The sequence below is a fragment of the Perna viridis genome, chromosome 2 (assembly GCF_037379345.1).
Source record: "Perna viridis isolate PV_CMFRI_1.1 ecotype Kerala chromosome 2, ASM3737934v1, whole genome shotgun sequence".
NCBI lineage: Eukaryota > Metazoa > Mollusca > Bivalvia > Mytilida > Mytilidae > Perna > Perna viridis.
In genome coordinates, this window is record NC_142446.1 from 1,991,354 (window position 1) to 2,012,252 (window position 20,899).

Consider the following 20,899-nt stretch of genomic DNA (forward strand, 5'->3'; position numbering starts at 1 on the left):
AATAAAACCTGGATATTTTATGGATATTTTTTCAGTACTTTGTAATACATGTAATAACCATCGAGTGTGATTTTTGTTTCTTTTCTCACATTTTTTGTACTTTTAATACATGGGAGTAACAATTTTGTATGACAACATTAAGCTGTTTTTATTTGCATATTCATTTTATGGTAAAGTTGTATTTTTTTTTCATATGTTCAGGAACTCCAATATTGTGATCTTGGTAAAATACCGATTTTCTGCAAGACCAACAAGTAGATGTAGGTCTACACTGCAAAATTCAAGAACCCACTGTAGGTCGCTCTTCAGTTTTGTTCTCACATTGTTATAAAGAGGACATACAAAAAAGTAATGGTGAGCAATGTCGTACGTTATTATAATTTTCCTCTGCAGTAACAAGTTTTTGGTATTATTTTTGTTTTCTGTTTGTTTGTTTTAACATTGAATTGTGTTTTTTGTACTTATCCTGAATTGTAACTGGTTGTAATTATTATTATCTGGATTTTATACCAATAATTTGAATTTGAATTTGCTTACAAATCTTTCAGTGTTTTTATCTACGGTGACTATCGACCAATTATTTAACTCGTTATATTCGCCTTTCGACAGGTGCGTGATGGCGGTCTTCGATGTAAACAAACATGCCCAAACTGATAATTTGTGAATTTTATTTTTACCTTAATACAACATCCCTCAGTGTTGAGCCGACTTCATTTATAAGTAATTAAATTAAAACATTTTTTAATCAAGTGTAGCATTATCAACTCACTATGAAGCACGTTATCCAAACGTAAATAACTCGAGATTAAGCACTGTCTCTACACTGAGTGTCATAGTTATCTCCCATGTTGTATCTATATTTTAATCACACTTTTCTTTAATTAGAGAGTATTTGCTAATCAGGTTATGCTAATTAATTTTTTGATTATCAATTAATTTTAAATAGACAATAAGCAATTATGGAGTAGATGGTTTTGAACAGATTTCCCCAAACACGATCTGCCACCATCTGAGAACAAGCATGGGCATGACACGCTGAACTATTTGTAGTGACGGAACCATTTATAAAATATATTGCTGGATTATTATTTGCGGTGATTTCATCACGATGTATTAAGTGCAGACTGGTTAAAGGAAACAGAGTTACAGAATTAGTGGACAAAATTTCTACTAAACCCTCAAATTATGCAGCATTTGGTAAGATTTGTTAAGTAATATCATCTCACATTAACATTGCCATTTTCAAGTTATTAGATGGATTTTTTATATTTGTCTCAGACATGTTTATGTGTTTTTTTTAATCTCATGCTTGCAAATTTAATTAAAAAAAATCATACTGCACTCATAAAAAAATGAACTATTGGTAATAGCAATTTTAATTGTTACTTAAAAAAATATTTAATTCTCCCAATTACAAACAAATATGAATAGATTGCTATATAAACCAATGTATGCATGTATAATATTTTGTAGAATCTCAATGAAACTGTGCAACGATAACCATGGATGATAGAGTTTATAGATTGACAGACAACTTACAGGTACTGAACATTCAAATCTGTTTACTTAAGATTTTTAAATTAAAGGAATCATAAATGACGTCAGTATTAGAGTTGGCAATTGCCTTATCCTTCCATCTGTCTGTGTACATGTACATGTAGTACACTTTTCTTTCACAGATTTCTTAGCTTCTGATGGAGGGAATGCCAATAGATGTGCATCACCAGCTTTCGTAATGATTTAGCTTTAGTGACTATTTATGAATGGTGATCATCATTCATGTCTTTTTGGTTTTAACCCATATGTACTGAAAAAAAAACTGTTTCTTTGGTAACCTAGTTTTAATGTCCAAAAGATTTTTTTGGTATACCCATATTCCCAGGCTAAAACTATCTTTATGAATGAATAAATTGTTAGAATCATCTACAAAGGGGGGAATTCTCTTGAATAACAGACTTTATGTGTGTATGCAGGGTTTTTTCCAGAATTTTGAAAGCTTTAGTCACTTGCGTGAGAAAATGAGGACCATTCTAATGGTATATTTTTTATGGTATGGTATGGTAGTATTTGCATCTGACATAAGATATTTCAGAATCATCTGTTATTTACAGCTCTATTTTAAGGCATGGAATGAAACTTAAATGTACTTGTACATTGCATATGAATAAAGCACATATTTTTTTTTCATTACCATGCAAGCATGTTTTCCAGAGAATCCAAATAGCATGCCTGAGATTCAATTAAAAAAAGAAATTCCCCAGCTTTTAAGAATAATAAAAAAATAGAAATCCCTTTACACTCTTATACATTAATCAGGAACATACATCCCTGGCATTATTTTAAATGTCTTTCATATCTTACAAAATGCTGTTTTCTGCATTCCAACCCTTTGTAGAAACACAAAAATACATCTAGCACAGTGTAGGTATATAATTGCCTTAGCATGCAACAGTGCTACATTGGGCAGATGTAAATATTTTTAAATAAGTATTTCCCTATTGTTGCCTCGTGAGATTCTATTTTTAGCACAATTTTCAACTGTGCTTTTGGGATCCAGACCGAGTTAATGACAAATTTATGTCATTAGTTTTCAGTTATATTTAGTATTGGTCCCTGAGGAATAAATAGATATCATATATTTTCAAGAACGTAAATATTGCTGACTTGCAACTACAAAACAGTACAATAAAAATTCTGTAAATAAGAGCGATTCTGCAATTTGCATGAAAGAACAGTGGACTTGCATAAACATAATGTAGGGCATAAATCGGACATTTTTATATTTAAACAAGGTATGAAATTAAGAGATCTTTTATTAATGTGAATCTCTCTTTATTGTGAACAAAAACAACAAATAACAAGTTGCATTGTTTCTGACATTGTAGTGTCGAACTTCCAGTCTACTTTTCGGGAGAAGAAAACAAAATATTCCATTATGTATCATTTTGACAATTTTTGCATGAATAACATATCCCATTTGCTGATATATTCTATTTTCTGACATTCAATCATACAATAAAATTTGTTCTAAGTACATGAGAAATGGTTTTGTGTCTTGAAATATACAATAGCGATATATACAATTGTAAAAAGGAATTTAAAAAAAAAATAGCACTGAATGAGTCATGCCTGGCATTTATCAGACTATTCTGCAAGCCACACTGAATGTTCTTTATAAAATGAAGATGTCTGAGGTGCAAAAGAATTACAGATAATGTGCAGTAAAGATTATTTTAGTTTTTTTTTGGTTTTCTGATCTGCCAACCTGATTTTATCAATTGGCATGAAAAAAATGGGAATTTCTAATGTTTTTACTACCACTGACCACAAGAAATTGTCATTGACAAAATGGAAACACCTCATCAGGGTTATAAATAAAGGGAAGATAATTGGCAGGAAAATAATTTTAAAAATGACAAATATGCACACAGCATGTACAGATCTCGTGAAAAAATTCAATTAAAAGTAATTTGTTGTTGGACTAGGCTCAATACAATCTGTGTAATTATCAGGGTCAATTTTATTTCTGATAGTGATGATCAAAATTTTTGTGTCCATTGATGACTTAGTTGCTTTTTCCTGGAGTCTGTGGAAATTCTGATGAGTGTTTCAACTTAATGAAATGATTAAGCATATTGCTTGTGTTGCCTGTGTTTGTTGTTCAAAGTTACATGTACATAGTTTGCATTTAACACGTTTTTCATCTGCACTTCTCTTAAAATGAGACAAAGCTTTAGACAGCGTCATTTTCACATATTATTGCTACGATCATTTCAGAATTACTACAATGCAGACAACCATGCCGTAAAATCGATTTTTAATAAGATGTTTTGAGAACTATTAAAACAACTTTCAATGTTGTAATTAGCCTCTGGTCAAATAACCTTTGCATGTCTTAATTATTTAAGGAATGACTGTTATATTTTTTTCATTCTTTGAAGAAGCAGGTTATTTTCAAGTGTGCATCACAGGCATTGAGGTTATTGTCAAGTGTGCACCACAGGCATTGAGGTTATTTTCAAGTGTGCATCACAGGCATTGAGGTTATTTTAAGTGTGCACCACAGGCATTGAGGTTATTTTCAAGTGTGCACCACAGGCATTGAGGTTATTTCAAGTGTGCACCACAGGCATTGAGGTTATTTTCAAGTGTGCACCCCAGGGATTAAGGTTATTTTCAAGTGTACACCTCAGGCATTGAGGTTATTTCAAACAGACCAAAAAATATAACAGTTATTCCTTATAATCTAATATAAGTATCAATATTCAATGAGTAAATCATTGAAAAAAGGATGACATTACAGTCATGTACAAAATGTGGTCTTTGAGATGATGGACAAATCTTTTTATCCAATCAGAGAGTGTGTTACTTTTGAAATTGGATTATATAATGGCATTAGGATATTTATATTATCTGTTGAAACAGTATAAATAAAACCTAAAAACTTGTACAGTTAACATAGTAGTGTTTTTGGTACAGGTATTCATTAATGTGTATGGTTAACCATGAATTACATGTTAGTTTTCTTTGAAAATCCAAGTAAATGTTTTTATTTCAAATTAAATAAGTATATGCATGTAATGTTTTACGGGCTACCATTTTTTTTCTGTAAAACTGACCTAATTTCTTCTTCATTAAAAAAGGTTTCTTGTTGCTTTTGGAGAGACATACAGCAAGGACTAGGGCAGCCCTTTTTTCATGAGATTTCTTCTTTAAATGTCTGTGAGTTGTTATGAAAAAGACCGTAGCTGTCCCTTCATTCTGTGATTTCCTCCCAATTTGTTTGTGATTCTTATGACAAAGACAAGAGCTGTCCCTTTATCCTGTGATTCTCTCCTGATTTGTGTGTTGGTTGTTATGACAATGACTAGAGCTGTCACTTCATTCTGTGATTTCCCCCCAATTTGTTTGTGGTTTTTAGGACAAAGACAAGAGCTGTCCCCTTCATCCTGTGATTTCCCCCCAATTTGTTTGTGGTTCTTAGGACAAAGACAAGAACTGTCCCTTCATCCTGTGATTCCCTCATGATTTGTTTGTGGGTTGTTAGGACAAAGACAAGAACTGTTCCTTTATCCTGTAATTCCCTCCTGATTTGTGTGTTGGTTGTTATGACAATGACTAGAGCTGTCCCTTCATTCTGTGATTTCCTCCCAATTTGTTTGTGATTCTTATGACAAAGACAAGAGCTGTCCCTTTATCCTATGATTATCTCCTGATTTGTGTGTTGGTTGTTATGACAATGACTAGAGCTGTCACTTCATTCTGTGATTTCCCCCCAATTTGTTTGTGGTTTTTAGGACAAAGACAAGAGCTGTCCCCTTCATCCTGTGATTTCCCCCCAATTTGTTTGTGGTTCTTCGGACAAAGACAAGATCTGTCCCTTCATCCTGTGATTCCCTCATGATTTGTTTGTGGGTTGTTAGGACAAAGACAAGAACTAATCCTTTATCCTGTAATTCCCTCCTGATTTGTGTGTTGGTTGTTATGACAATGACTAGAGCTGTCACTTCATTCTGCGATTCCCTCCTGATTTGTGTGTGGGTTGTTAGGACGAAGACAAGAGCAGTCCCCTTCATCCTGTAATTTCTTTCCTGTTAGTGGGATAATGACTAGGGGTTTATACAGCATAAATGAAAACTTGAACATCCAGAACTTGTAATTTGAAATATTTGTCCTTTTAAATTCAACATAACATTGCTAAGTTTTATATATATATCAGTCATTTAAAAATATGTTGTCAGGTTTATATCATAAACAGTAGGTAAATGGCTGGTGTTTATAATTTTAAGTTAAAAATCTTGTTTATTTCCTTTCAGAACAAATCAATCAATAACAATTTAAAAGAAATTTAATGAATTTAGATTGTTTAATCTATAAAATTTGTATGAATTGGGAATGGATCATTTACTACATGGATGAATAAAGTATTGATATGGTAATATAAGTGGTTATCTCAACCCTGTAGTTACCGTGATAGTCCAAACACCATGCTACAATAAATTTGGAAAATATTTGTGTACATATAATTTTGTTATATAGTAATACCTCACTGAGAATAATATTGGACTTGCGAGATATGACAATAGTCACCAAATATAAATGCAATTACATTTATATTTATATTATTTGCAAAATTATTCCCATATTGAATAAGCAAATATCGAATAATTATACACATAAAAACAGTACTACAACTGTATATCCTGATGGTGTGGACTGCTGGTGGAGCACTCTTCACCAACACTGACCTGTATATCCTGATAATGTTGGGTGGAGCACTCTTCACCAACACTGACCTGTATATCCTGATGGTGTGGACTGCTGGTCTTCACCAACACTGACATATTTCAGGCAAAATGTCAATATTTTCAGTTAATGAATGGCATAATGAGAAAGTATTAGATATCTGTAAATAAACAGGACTTAAATCCTTTATACACATCATTATATAACTATCTATATCCAGTTGTCAATGAAGGGTATACTAGTATTAAATAGTTAATGTATTTTATATCTAGGAACTTTACCTACATGTACAATGTACACTATGATACCCTGTAAACTACATTTCAGTAATTTGGGGAGAGCATAAATATGTTGAAATAGGTCAAATTATTGTTGATAAAAGGAAATGTATTAGCATTCACTAGGGTATGTAATCACAATTTCTAAACTCCAGTATTGAAAAAAATAAGTTATTGGGTTCCAGGCATTGGGTTTTATCAATTGGAGAAGGGTATGTTTTAAAATAAAACTTTTAACTTGTCTCTATAATATTTCTGTATGTATTTGGTTTCTTCTTTATAGAGACAAATATTTCATTTTAAACACATTATAGCTGCTCCATCAGATTTCTATAACCTGTTACACTAGAGATTAGCATAAATTGATGTGTTTTTCTGTGACAGATTTTACCTGACAGTTTATTATATTGTACATAGGGAACGACGAGAAACCTGAGGTCATTGGATCGTATGTTAGATGACTACAGAGATGTAACTAGAGATCAGCGCAGTTCTGTTGATAGGGTAATTATTACACTCCCTATTGATATGAAGAATTCTTAGAAACTTTATAGCATAGTACTTCACTCTCATTTTGAGCTGATTATTTTTGTAACAAATCAGTAATATTTAAGTTAAATATAATGTGAGAGAGCTGTGTGTTACATGTACAGCTACATGTAGAAAAATGAATTCCTCTACTGATGCAGTCTGAATGTTTCTCTTTAAAAAGTTGAGGGATGAAGTAGCAAGAACTCATGATCAAGTTCGACGTGAAAGAGCACGCAGTCCTGTTTACAGAGATTATGGAGTAAGTAACTTAGGAACATATAGACTGGTAAAGGTTGTTGTCATTCACACTTGTAATATTAGATAGTATTTAAATTGAGTTCATTCTGTTTTATCATGGATGTTTAACATTGACTGGTAAAAACTTATATGTTCCGGTATTGATATAAAAATGTACATTTTATGCTTTAAATTGGAAATTTTCTTTCAATTCAATGATTTATCACTTGGCTTTAATAATGGATGATTTAAACCCCAATATAATAATGACAAGTCCATGCTGATTTTAATCTGTAGGACAGTACAGGACAGGTAGTTAGTCTATTTTAGAAGAGTTTTATAGATTTGTCTATATTCTGTACAAAAACAATTTTATTTAGTCTTTGGTAGAACTACACCATGAACATTGGCTAGACAAATGTAGCTTACAACTATATATTGTTGCTAGATTGAATCCAAACATTGAAATTGGTCTAGCAATATGGAATTATTTCTTTTGTAAAAAATCATTAAGACCAACGACTCATCACTAATTACAATAGAACATAACAGAGCTCATAGACAAAAACTTTCAATACTTTTGTAAAAGTTTTTCTGGTGAAGGGAAATTTTTTTATGTTAATAATACACATCATGTCACTTTTAAAGTATAGTTCTGCCTAAAAACCAGACAGGGGTGATTCATCATATCTTCAGATAATCAATGAAACTGTATAAATATGTTTGTTAGGTCCTAAAAACAGCTCTTCCTATGTTCATGTCCTTGAATCTGCTACTTACCATGAAAAATTTGTTGACTGGTTATAGTGTAAAAATTCTGGCAGGAAGTTTTCCTGTATTTTTTCTATAGTAAAACATGACCAAATTTTAAGTTTTAATATATCCAGTGAACAACTTTTATTTGATCTAATATTTCCTAATAGTTTTTATGGGGCCTACAGAAAGATTTGCATTAAAAACATTTGTGATTAAGACATACATGAATCACCCATTATAAGCCTCTGCCTGGTTTTTAGACAGAGTTGTACTTTTAAAAGTATTTTGAAGTAGTCATTTCCTCACTGCACTATTTAACATATTGTAGCACATTTTCTGTTCAATTGGTCATTTTAATACCTCATTGCTTTATTGATGTATAATATAAGGGTGTTCATCCATCCTTCCTTCAATTTTTTCTATCTGTAATTCCTTCTTTCCTTCTATTACACAGGAGGGTACCCATCTCTTACCTGTTAATCCTCCTACATCACTGAATGGAATTTAATGAAACTTTCACTAATTCTCTATTACATATTCCCATTGTGCACCTTCTATCTTAATTTTGATCCAAATCTATTTTGAGGTTAAAAGATGCTTCTAATTCAATGGGGGAGTAGGAGTAACAAGTATGTGAGCTTTGCTCACAGTCATTCTAGAGATTCTGTTATTTTGATCATTCTATTATGATGAGAGTCTCTGTCTATATAAAATGATTTCATTTACATTTTAAATGAAACAATTGTTTTCTTAATGTTTGTATTAACATAATAAAAATTATATTTGATTACAATTTAGAGCGACAGTGAGCTAGATGCATCTCCCAGGGTAACTCGACGTCGTAAGAAACGTAGCTCCACAGTACGATTTGCTGATGATATGAACAGAGAGCTCCATCATTTAAACAATTCCTTACGTGATCTGTCTAATGACCACATAGATTTGGACCATCAGTTTCAGTCAGAAGTTGGTAGAAGAGAGAGGTAAGTCATTGGACTGTATGCTTTGGTGTTCAAGGTGGGATCTGGTTTTATATATGTGCATGCAGTCTGCTGTAAATTCAGAAATTGTTTTTTCTGAAGGCTTGAAATTTACAACATTCATCAAGAACTCCCTAAACACTGTTAAGACAGCAGTGGAGAATTATTGGTATCACACTTAGAAAGAACCGTACAGAAACACAATACCTAAAATCACATTTAGCTCTAAAATAGTGCCTATAATGAATACAATACTTTCTGAATGGATGGTCTGTACTATATATCAGTAAGTTCTGAATGGATGGTCTGTACTATATATCAGTAATTACATTGGTATTTTGATGGAAGTTATTATCAAACTAATTTTTTGTACTGATGTATTTTTCTTGAAATATTTCTGAAAAGTTTACAGAAATTCAAATACATTTTCTACTTTTTATTTTAGAAGTGAGTACGAGGCCCGTAGAACAATGAGAGATATCTCAGAGACCTTGAAGAAATTACCTCAAGAAGACCCGGTCAGTTCCTCAGTACTAGCACTGCACTACACTGTAGCAAATCATTGTTTGATTTTTTTCATCTAGTTCTAAAGTTTTAATTAAAGCTGCCATATGATTGCATACAGTAATATATTTGTTTTAAAAATGGTTAAAAACTAAATTTTTTTAATCTAAAGATAAAAGTCCACATTACATTTATATTTTAACATAGTCAAGTATAAATTAAATCAACAGAATGAAATTATAAATATTTCTAAATCTTATCAACATCATAATATAATTTGTCAGGTTGCTTCAAGAGTTGAACGGAGGTTAAACACAATACAGAGTGAGTTAAGAATGGACAGAGACAGAAATGCCTATGATCGTTACGATGAATTAATGAATTTATCAACTGATTTACGACAGGTAGGATGAAAAAATAGCATTATTTATTGAAAGTTCTTCTTAAAAATAAAAGGATAGTTTTTCTAATATATAATTTGGCATTTTTGAGCATGTTAACTGTTAGATAATAATAATTTGATACATATTTAAAGTGAGTGTAAAGGTTAATACATTTTTGTATACAGAACTCAAGATTACAAAATTTAAACCCTGTTTAACTTATTACTTTTAATTTTAAAGCATGTTGCAGCTGGGGTAATAATATTATCTATATATATAACTTGATGTGAAGGTTTATGGATTGCACTGCAATATATATGGTTTTTGTAGGCTTTAAGTCACCATCAACATTTATCACAGCAAGCAGCTGATGACAGAATACGTAACCAGTATCTACAATCTGAAGCCAATAAACTACGAGTAGGTTCTCAATAATGTCAGGGATTACTGTTACTAAGTTTAGTTGTCAGTATACTTCAATTTTTAAAGCTTTGCAAAAATAATTTGAAGAGTTCCTATGTTTTAAGAGAAAGAATCAGTCAACTGCTTACTTGTAGACCATTTCATTTATCATTCAGTAATGGTTATACACATGGAAGTCAATCCTGCTAACACTAACACTTTTCACCCACAATCATTTAAACAATCGTCTATTTTGCAGCAAGTTTTTAAGTAGATGAAAATTGTGATTATAAAATGATAATTTGGAAAATAAACTGACAGTGAATGGATCTGTATGAAATTTTAATACAAGATTCCCATAAAATCACAAAATGTTGGGATTAATTTTGGTAGCAAATAGGGACTGAAGTTTTTGTCAGTTTAAACAATAGTATGGTTTATTTTCCAATTGACTTTCCAATTCATAATTCTGAAGAGAGTGAAGTAACTAAATATCATGAATTAGCTGCTTTGTTGTGTACTAACACCGAACTCATGACCGTTCCGATCTTATACTGGATACTAAAGTTTCATAAAAAGCCATTCAAGTTATGTTTTATTTCATCAAATGTTCTACTACTTAATTATTAACCACTTTTTTTTATCAATTATTGCAATAAATGTTATGAAAAAAAAATGGCATAAACTATTTTTTTAAGTGTCAAAAATCTATTAGAGGTGTTATCCATTTCATAACTTTCAGGATTTGTATGATTCTGTTGATAAATACCACTTTTCTACCCTGTATACAACACTGCCAAATAAACGTATTGAAGTAAAGTTGTTATATTTAATTAAATGGTCCTTTGACAAATCTGGCTCTCAATTCATTTCTTGACTACAATGCATTGATTGATACATTAATTGGACATATTTGTTTAGTAATTGAGTGTTCATTAAATAATTGATCACAGTGTACAACTTTACAGTTATTTTTTGTGTAAGAACTTTTAAAGAGCACACTGAAGGTCTCCCATCTCTGTTTTATTGTCTTGAGTGTCTTATGTAAGGATTAAAATGTTATATTTTCTGATTGTGAGTTGGTCTGTTGATAATTTTTTTTATTGTTAAAGGTTGAATCTGATCTGGAAGCATTGAAGAGGAAGTTAGACCAGAGTGAAGGAGGCAAAGCAGCTTTACAAGCTCAGGTATGACAGTCTGTTAGCATACTGATTAGTATGTATATATTACTTGATTTTGGCATACTGTTTGTCACACAATCTTTCCTAACATTTTTTTCCTGTAACTGCTTATGATAGTCAGTTGACAGATGTTTTATATATGTATACATGTCGATAGGATTAGAACACACAATACATGAAGCATTATTCTTCTGACTATGTTTTCAGGTGGATGAGTTGAGGGTCCAGTTAAACAGAATAGAACATGAGAAAACAAGACTTAAACAGCAGATGGATGAAAGTCGTTATGAAGATGATATTAGAGAACGTAGAAAGAGACGTTCAGGTAAGCTATCATTCCATCATCTCTTGATATAACCAGGTCTTCATATTAATGAAATCTAGTTCTTCTTTGAAGTATTGTCCTTGAAAGTCTAAATTTGAGTATTTTTTTTGTTGCTTTTTTTTTGCAACTATCAACAAAAACATACAGACTGTAGTATTCAGTTGAAACATGTGCTCAGCATACATAAATTTGCTATTTTTATATCATTGGTATTTTTAATGAACAAATTAGGGACAGATATAGCAGTGAATAGATAGTTATGGCCAATATTGTTAACATTGAGAAATCATGTACACACATACATTGTATTAGTTTATAGAAATGGATACTTGATTTACTTAATGTGTAGCGTAAGTTAGACTGAAATATGATGAGTAAAAACTAATAAGTAAATGTCTTGATTTTCAGTTGAAGAAGAGAAAGACAGGGACCGAAGGTTAATGGAGAGAGAGTTACATGATTTACGGGGTCAGTTGACTCGGTCCATTAGTGCTGGAAGTGAAATGGAAGAATTAAGAAGGGGGATTGATAGGAGTGAACGTCAAAGGGCTCAGCTTTCTGATCATATTGAGGTAACATATCTTATTATTGGTCAAATAATTATACCCCCACTTTCAAACATCCATCTTTCAATCTGTTTGTTCTTCCACTTCTCCTAAACCACTGAAGAATTTAATTGTATTGAAGAGATGCACAACAGAGTTGCTAATATCTAGTAATCCTTTTATACCACTGATTTTTTAACAGAATGTCTTTTAACTTTCCATATTTGTATCCTCACAACTCAGATAAGGGTAGGGGAACCCATTTTGTATCCATAACTCTTCCATAACAACTCGATGAATATTAGTAAAACTTGTAAACAACTATTATCAGGTTGTGGTGGTGGGAGGAAAAAGTCATTTCATTTGATATTTGTAGTCCATTTAAAAAGAAAGATTTTTCAGAATTACGGTATGATTATTACCTAATCAAAGGTAAAACAAACCAAACAAATAGTCATATTTTAGGATTAACATTCCTGTTTTCATTTCTTCAATAATGATATGTAATCTTCATTAGTCAGAATTCATGCAAAAGAAAATTTCAGGTGCCAATTTCTACTTTAAAAATTGTTATAAAGTGATAAAAAAAAGTATGCCCAATGCCATATTTATGACAGACATAATTGATGAAAAGGTAAAAAATCATAAACAATTAAAAGGTGACCTGGAAACTTTAACTGGAATTGAAAGGTTTAGTCCTTTTATTATCCATGGAGTTGATTGAATTCCACACTATCCACAAAAACTTGTACCCCACAAACAATAATGAATCCACAGTATTGTTTTCAATCCTATTAACTCTGGGTTTCCCTTTAGCCAACTGTACCCTTTGAAGACTGGTTAGAAGTTTCTATTATATGGGTTCATGGGGTGGGGTACTTTTCTTACATACTTCATTGTACTTTTATTGTTTTGGAAGTAATTTCAGAGTTTTTCAAAAAGTGTATGGACTTCTAATTGGTGGATTTCATGAGAGCATTCAAGTTTTCATTGAAAATTTTACATTATTGTAGAAATTGAAAGAGAGAAATACTGATACCTAATGACAATAGTTTTTTTCCACAGTATAATGATTTTGTGGGTCTTATATTTACACTTCAGATTTAAATGAGTTTTTTTAGCTCACCTTGCCAAAGGCCATGTGAGCTATTGCCATCACTTGGCGTCCGTCATAGTCGTTAACAATTATGCAAAACTCTTCTCCTCTGACACCATGATCAATTGAAAAAAAACTTGGTATGAATGTTTTTTGGGGTATCCTGCATAGAACTGATGTGGGGATTTTTGATTCGTCAAAAAACATGGCCGCCGTTACTAAAAATAGGACATAGGGGTCAGACAGTAGTTTTTCACATATATCTCCAAAACCTTTAGGTTTATCCAAATTCTTTCAGTCGTTAAAATGATCCATATTATTAGGACAACAATAGTCTTCAGACTTCTTTTAAGATTTATTGCCCTTGAAAGAGGAAAAATGACTTTTTTTTTTAATAGTTTTCAGTCAATATCTTGAAAACTATGATAGATTAAAAGAAACTTTCAATTGTTGAAAAGATCTTTTGATAAGTCCTACCAAAGACTTCTTGAGTCAAAATTGTTGGACAACTTCTTGTTTAATTTATTGCCTTTGAAAGGAAACATTCAACAAGGTGAGCGATTCAGGCTCCTGGGAGCCTCTTGTTTGTTTGTAGGCCTAAAGGAAATTATAGACAGTATAAAAGTTATGATTACATGAGGGAGTTGGAGTTTTTGGATTATTTGTGAAGCTTATTTGTGCCAATTTTATGTATGAGGTCAAGTTTTGGTAACTGTAAATATTCTTTATTTCAGACATTAACAAAAGATCTTGACAACAGGGAGAAACAGGCGGCTAAATTGATAACACAACTCAAAGAAATGTCCGACAAATTTGAAAATTCTGATAGGCAGAAAAATCAGTTACAAACACAGTTTGATGATGTAAACAATAAAGTAAAGGATGTTACCAAAGACTTAGATAAAACTAATAATGAACTGAAAAATACACAGTTATCTTTACTGGAATCTGAGAAGAAAAAAGATGAATTTAAAGCAAGGGCTCAGGAAACTGTTAGACAGTGAGTTGATTATTTTTTATTCTACTCCTGTTGGAAGGAGATTGCCTCTGCCTTACGGTCTGTTCTCCATTTTACTCCTGTTGGAAGGAGAGTGCCTCTGTCTTACGGTCTGTTCTCCATTTTACTCCTGTTGGAAGGAGAGTGCCTCTGTTTTACGGGCTGTTCTCTATTTTACTCCTGTTGGAAGGAGAGTGCCTCTGTCTTACGGTCTGTTCTCCATTTTACTCCTGTTGGAAGGAGAATGCCTCTGTCTTACTGTCTGTCCTTTTAATTTTTTTAAATTTATATAGACTAAGTTCATTGTTTTCCTCGTCTTCATCATTTTCATGTGCACAGCATATTTTTGTGATTACAAGTTGTGTCGTTTTATGTCTTTTTAGATGGAAAATGAAAGTAAAACAATTAGAGCGTGAAGTTGACAGGCATAAACATGGTGCTAATCAATTAATACAAAGAAATGAACAACTAGTCAAAGATTTGGAGAATCATCGGCATCAACTTCACCATAACAGCATGCAGATGGAAAACATGAAGAGAGAATTAGGAGATGCTTTGGTAAGTCTACAATATAATATCAATGGAAAATATCAATGACAATTTTAGATACTTTGGTACTGTAAATTGAGAATTTTTCATTTCATCTTTTTTTAAGTGGTTTTCTCATTCTTTGGCAAGTTTACTTCCACACAGCTTTAAAATTCTTTAGATAGTTCTACAGTATTCTTCGAAGAAAAAATTCACAACAGTTTAATGATCACATTACATAGCCGACTGTAAACTGTGGCTAAAATTTACAGTTAGACTAGAGTAAAATAGCATGCAGATGTAAAATAGGATTTTCGAATGTTAATGAGTAAAAATAACGAAAATAATAGAACTAGGTTTTGATAGGAATGTAAATCTTCATGTAACAAATAAATAAAACAGGATAGAAAATGTTATTTTTACAAGTTGACTGTATTAATAGGCTGTAAGGGCTGCCCAAGATGAACAGATTAGGTTGAAAGATGTGGAACTCAATGAATTAAAATCTGTCAGAATTGATATGGACAGAGAAGTTAGGGACTCCCGTACTGTTGTGGAACGGGTATGTATAAATTGTTTCTCTGTACATAGTCTTAACAGGTAAACAGTCTTATCATATTTCAAATATCTCACTAAATAACCATAATTCAGCTTACAACTTTGTATTTGTGTTAGAGTGATATAGATGTATTTAGTTGCACTCACTTTGATTGGGAACATTTTGTTTTATTATGTCAATCCATCTAAAACTACTGAATGGAATTTCCTAAAACTTGGTAGGTAATGAGGACACCATATGCAATTGTGTATATTAACAAACAATGTTGTTTCCATTGATTTGTTGCAGTTATACACATTTTAATTCAGAAATAACACTTTAAAGAACCTGTAACATAGGTAGCTGGATGTAGAAAAAATGTCCTACAACATATTTATTCCAAATATTGTGAAGTTTGAAGATAATTTAGCTTTCGCTGAAGCACATGTATTTCATAGAATTAGGACAGGTTTTTCCCCATTCATAGACGTGTGATACATAGACTTCTTGTACTTGTAAATTTCATTTTGGACAGGGGAATTTGTCCTTCCACAATATTCAGGAGATTGTGGATAGAACAATTACTTCCAATGTTCAAATGCATCGAAACTGACTTACAAAAGACATGAAATAATATTTTGAATAATTATATGTGTTAGACTATAAGGGACTTATGTGTGTGTTTCTGCTTTGTGAACGAAGTTAAGGTCAACATCTAAGGTGCTACAATCTGATAGTATATTACATAGATGTTATCTTGAATCAGAAGGTGATTCAGAGGTCAAAGAGCTTTAGTTTCATTTTTGTTTGATCCACAGGACCTCAGTTTCAGAGGTCCAGTTGTGTCAACTTTTGCTAATCCACATTTTACTTCCAATGTAAATCAACAGATATTACTTAAGATAATTCAAAGGTTTTAATCACTTCACTATAATTCAGAGAAACTGTTTATAAGAAAGATTTGCTAAATAACAGTAAAAGATATGCATTGTAAAGCTAAATGAATTGTATCATTTTCAAATTAGTTTGTAGTAAATTCATTGGTGTTATCAGCAGCTTTTTTGGATTGTAAATCTTTGAATAATACCTGATGTTTCATCATTAGATGGAGAATGAACTACACAACAATGCTGCTAAGTTGGCATCAGTGACAGAAGAAAGAAATCGATTAGAAGATAGAATGTCATCTTTAGAGGCAGCCCATCTGTTGGCCCAGGACCAGGCCAACCAACTTCAGGTCAGTTACACAGCTGTATCACCTTTTTACAAAGAATCTTGGATAAAAAGTAGAATGTAAGGTATCTATAGATTTTATACTATTGAATGTATAAATTGATTGATAAATGAAATTTATTTCATTGTGATGAAATTGAACAAGGTTACTGTTGAGAATTATTTGATACCGCTATCTTGTTTACACATGCTGCACTAGTGCACAGTTTGTTTCACACGTGCTGCACTAGTGCTCTGAGTGACTAACTAACCAAAAATCATCATCATTCAATTGCAGCAAGAAATAAAAGAATTGAGTTCTATTAAAGCTGAGATAGCAGCCAAATTAGCTGACACCAATGGGAAACAACATGTATGTGCTGCAATAGTCACAGCAAAATGTCTAACTCGTCAAAAATACTTGTGTAGTGACAATTAGAACATAATATAATTTTGAAGCATCTTTTTCATAGACCACATCAGGTTTATTTAAGAATGACATAATGTAAATTGTTTTCACAATTGTAAAATTAAATAAAAAATGTAGATTGAAGACGAGTTAGACATGTATTTGTCTGCTGAGTAGATGATATAGATACCTGCATGTTTCTGCCTACAATCAGTTTCATTGATTTTAGAACTGTGTATGCATGCTACCAAGTCTCATTTTACTAACTCATTTTATATTGTTTTCTCTATTAATATTTTGGCTAATTAAAATGACTTGCTACACTTTCATGGTTCTCGCTCCTTGAAAGATTTTCATCTGACATGTTCCATTTAAAGTGGGTTTTTTTTCTCTTTGTGGGCTTGCTCACAGTATTTCTCGATGTTTTTGGTTTTTTTTATCATTATTGTATTTATTGCACTCCTATCTTATGACAATCACACCAGCCACTTCATTTAAAAATGAAAAAAAAAGCAGTGATGAAAGAGCAATGTTAAGTCTGTATGATAAGTCACCAACAAAAGTGGTAACCACAAGATCTGAATTTGATAGAATGATTTGTCTATGGAAAGTGTTCATTTGAAGATAAATGATGAGAAATGAAACCCTCTCACAAACCCACTTTATTTTTCAGGCAGGAAGGACATTTAGCTATTAAGTTATGCTTGCTATTATTCTTCTGTTTTTTTTTTTGTGAAAGGGACTCATTTATTCAATGTATAATACTAACTGTTGCAGATGAAATGTGGATCTCTTCATTTCCAAGGATTTTAGAAGCAAATGTTAGCTGGATTTTTAGGGTTTATCAATTACAGTGTTTTAGGGGGATAAAATTTGCCAAGATTGTTTGGGAGATATCAGCTATACATGTATTTATGTGGATATTACTGTTTTTGACAGTAGTTGGTTTGTGTTGGGGACACATTCAGACTTTTAATAGTGCTTGTCAAAAAATGACCCAAAAAACTTTAGGATAGGCACATATAATTAGGGTGTGTAGGGTTAGTGGAAACACTATTTTTTAGGCATAACAAGAAACAGACACATGATCCTGACCCAGCATGTTTTCTTTATATAGTCTGTTATAGGGTCATAGAATTGTTTTTTTTCATATTGGTCCTGTAATATATTCAAGGACAGTAATATCAGGGCATGAACATATCCATTTCCTGTTTCCTGGGGAAAGAAATTTTATATGCATGAGACCAAAATAATCTACAATACCTAGGAATTTTCATACTTAAATTGAGCCCAAGATAGCAGTATTTGTTCAGGGCAAAATGAAGGCCCAATATAGCTGCACCAGGCCCAATGTGACTTGTCAGAGGACATTTTACATGACCAATATGAAAAAATATGTGCTATGACACATTTATTATCCAGTTATGTAAAATAAGAAATAAACAATTTCTACACATATGAGTGGCTCTACAAGATTCATCTGTTTGTCTGAAACACTTACATATTGTGCTGTATTCAGATATTTTTTTGCAGAAAAAGTAATTTTTAAATTGTTCATATGTTCCAATAATATGAAAACAATTTCGAAAATGCTCGAACTTGATAACATATTGAGCTAGATTCCATGCTTTTTTTCCTATTGGTTCTGGACATATTTTATATAACTGGTTGATTCTCCTTTGACACTCCATATTACCTTCACTTTGTTATATAATTGCCTTCAAGGTTTTTAATTCAAAACTTTCTATAACTTCATTTAGTGTTTGTTATTATAAAAATTGGTATTGTTATTCTCTGTATTTAAGTATTAGTACATGTAGTAGAATTATTTACAATATTTGTTTGTATTAGAACTATTTAACATATTTGTGTTGAAATTGTAAATTCTAAAAGGGATTTCTGGAAATCATAAAATAAGAATCTATTGTTTATTTATTGATAATAGGCCTATTACTTTTTTTCCTTAAAAAAAAAACTTTTGGATATGTTTTTTGAATTACTAATTGAATAACTTGTCAAACATTACCAAACATTGATTGTAGGATTTGAAACAGAATTATGTTGAGATTCAACATCGAGAGAAGGCTGCTAGAGAAGAAGCCAGACTTTATCAGCGACAATTACATGAGGTAATTAAAAGATGTGGCATGTTACTGTATAACCCTTGATAACATTCTGAATCAATGAATTCTGTGTTGTCTTATGTTATCTCCATGATTTTGCTGTATTTACCTAGATAGGATGTGACCCCAAGATGCTCATAGACCATGCTATTTAGGGAGGGATCACTCCTGAAAATTTTGCCACTACACATCCTTATTTTGAAGTAAACTTTGATCAGTTATTGAAAAAGAGTAGAAGTCTGACATTGAAATCTGAAATTTGGTGACTTCTTTGGGCTATGGCTTTTGTTTCTCAGCCACTTATGGATCAGTCCTGATGATAGACATGGGATGCATGTTATTTCCCTTAAGATTGAAGTGTCTGCCTGTTTTAAGATGACGAGAATGAACATCAGGCCATGACGCTGTTTCCCTTGCCATTATGGAAGAGTAACGTCAGGCCATGAGAGGAATCACTACATATATTGTAATCTAGGCTTAATGCCAACCTATGTTTTGTCAGTAATGTCTATACATTCTTGACATTCAACTTATAAATTACAAATGTAACATAGAGTTAAACAAACATGACATCTTTGTCCAACTCTCTGGATTTAATTTAAATTTGTATTCTTACCACAGGAGAGAGATAAACATAAAGAAGAAGTAGAAAGTGTCAAGTTGGAACTGAATGAAGTTAAGGTATAGTTACAATCTAATTGAAGTTACTTCTGAGATGCTACTATCAGCTTAAATGTCTACAAATAGAACATAGCATTAAGTGATACATATAGAACATACCTTAAATGTCAACATATAACAGACCTTTACTTTCCATATATATAACATACCTTAAATGTCTACATATAGAACAGACCTTAAATCTCCACCTATATAACATACATTGAATGTCTACATATAGAACAGACCTTAAATCTCCACCTATGTAACATACCTTAAATGTCTACATATAGAACAGACCTTAAATCTCCACCTATGTAACATACATTGAATGTCTACATTAGGATGTTTTATCAGGGATTAAAATAAAACACATCATCGCACTGAGAATGATTTATTGATGATGGTAATGGCAGGAAGTGTTTTTGTCCCCCGCGACGCATTGTGAGGGGACATGGAAATGCTGGGCATCTGTCCATCCGTCTGCATTTTCTGCACTTTTTTTTTGTTATGCTTTTACCGATAAGTTTGTTTTTGGTATGTGGCTTACTATGAGAAGTTACAGATTAAGTTCAACTTTGGTTACGGTTGATTGATTTTATGGACGTTATGGCCCTTGGACTTAGAAAATTTCAGTGAATTTAAAGTTCTTCACTTTTTTTTTTCGCGGGGGACATTGGAACACTGTTCTTTTATAAGTTTAATACCTCACATCAATGGAATAATGTAGCAATTCTTACTGTACCATGTAAAGCATGGGAAATAAATACAAGTTGTTTCTTTAAAACACTGGTGCTTTTTTTTTCAGTTCTTAGCATTTTTATTAAACTGAAAAAGTTGTATAAAAATTCTATAATTGAATGACGCTGTTGTCATATCTTGAATAAAAGGGAATGGATCTCAAGCATACCACAAGGTGCAATACCTAAAGGATGGTTTGGACTGATTTTGAAAGTTCTGATTGGTAC

The 20,899-nt window shown here is 32.0% G+C and overlaps 1 protein-coding gene across 3 annotated transcripts in view; it reads left to right on the top strand.

Annotated features, from left to right (window-relative positions):
* The first annotated feature begins 597 nt into the window (after positions 1 to 597).
* Positions 598 to 20,899, top strand: part of LOC148623274 (centrosomal protein 128-like) — a 33,809-nt gene continuing 13,507 nt past the window's right edge. For 2 of the 3 annotated variants that reach the window (XM_088565005.1, XM_088565006.1), the window contains exons 1-19: positions 598 to 720; positions 947 to 1,197; positions 1,474 to 1,541; positions 6,942 to 7,028; positions 7,237 to 7,314; positions 8,847 to 9,031; positions 9,474 to 9,546; positions 9,817 to 9,936; positions 10,246 to 10,335; positions 11,430 to 11,504; positions 11,706 to 11,823; positions 12,232 to 12,395; positions 14,199 to 14,464; positions 14,845 to 15,019; positions 15,432 to 15,551; positions 16,633 to 16,764; positions 17,038 to 17,112; positions 19,191 to 19,277; positions 19,893 to 19,952. In XM_088565005.1, the coding sequence (XP_088421131.1) occupies positions 1,503 to 1,541; positions 6,942 to 7,028; positions 7,237 to 7,314; positions 8,847 to 9,031; positions 9,474 to 9,546; positions 9,817 to 9,936; positions 10,246 to 10,335; positions 11,430 to 11,504; positions 11,706 to 11,823; positions 12,232 to 12,395; positions 14,199 to 14,464; positions 14,845 to 15,019; positions 15,432 to 15,551; positions 16,633 to 16,764; positions 17,038 to 17,112; positions 19,191 to 19,277; positions 19,893 to 19,952 (1,944 nt within the window). In that variant the 5' untranslated portion in view covers positions 598 to 720; positions 947 to 1,197; positions 1,474 to 1,502. The remainder of the gene's footprint in view (positions 721 to 946; positions 1,198 to 1,473; positions 1,542 to 6,941; positions 7,029 to 7,236; positions 7,315 to 8,846; positions 9,032 to 9,473; positions 9,547 to 9,816; positions 9,937 to 10,245; positions 10,336 to 11,429; positions 11,505 to 11,705; positions 11,824 to 12,231; positions 12,396 to 14,198; positions 14,465 to 14,844; positions 15,020 to 15,431; positions 15,552 to 16,632; positions 16,765 to 17,037; positions 17,113 to 19,190; positions 19,278 to 19,892; positions 19,953 to 20,899) is intronic. The other variant, XM_088565007.1, reaches the window with a different exon arrangement.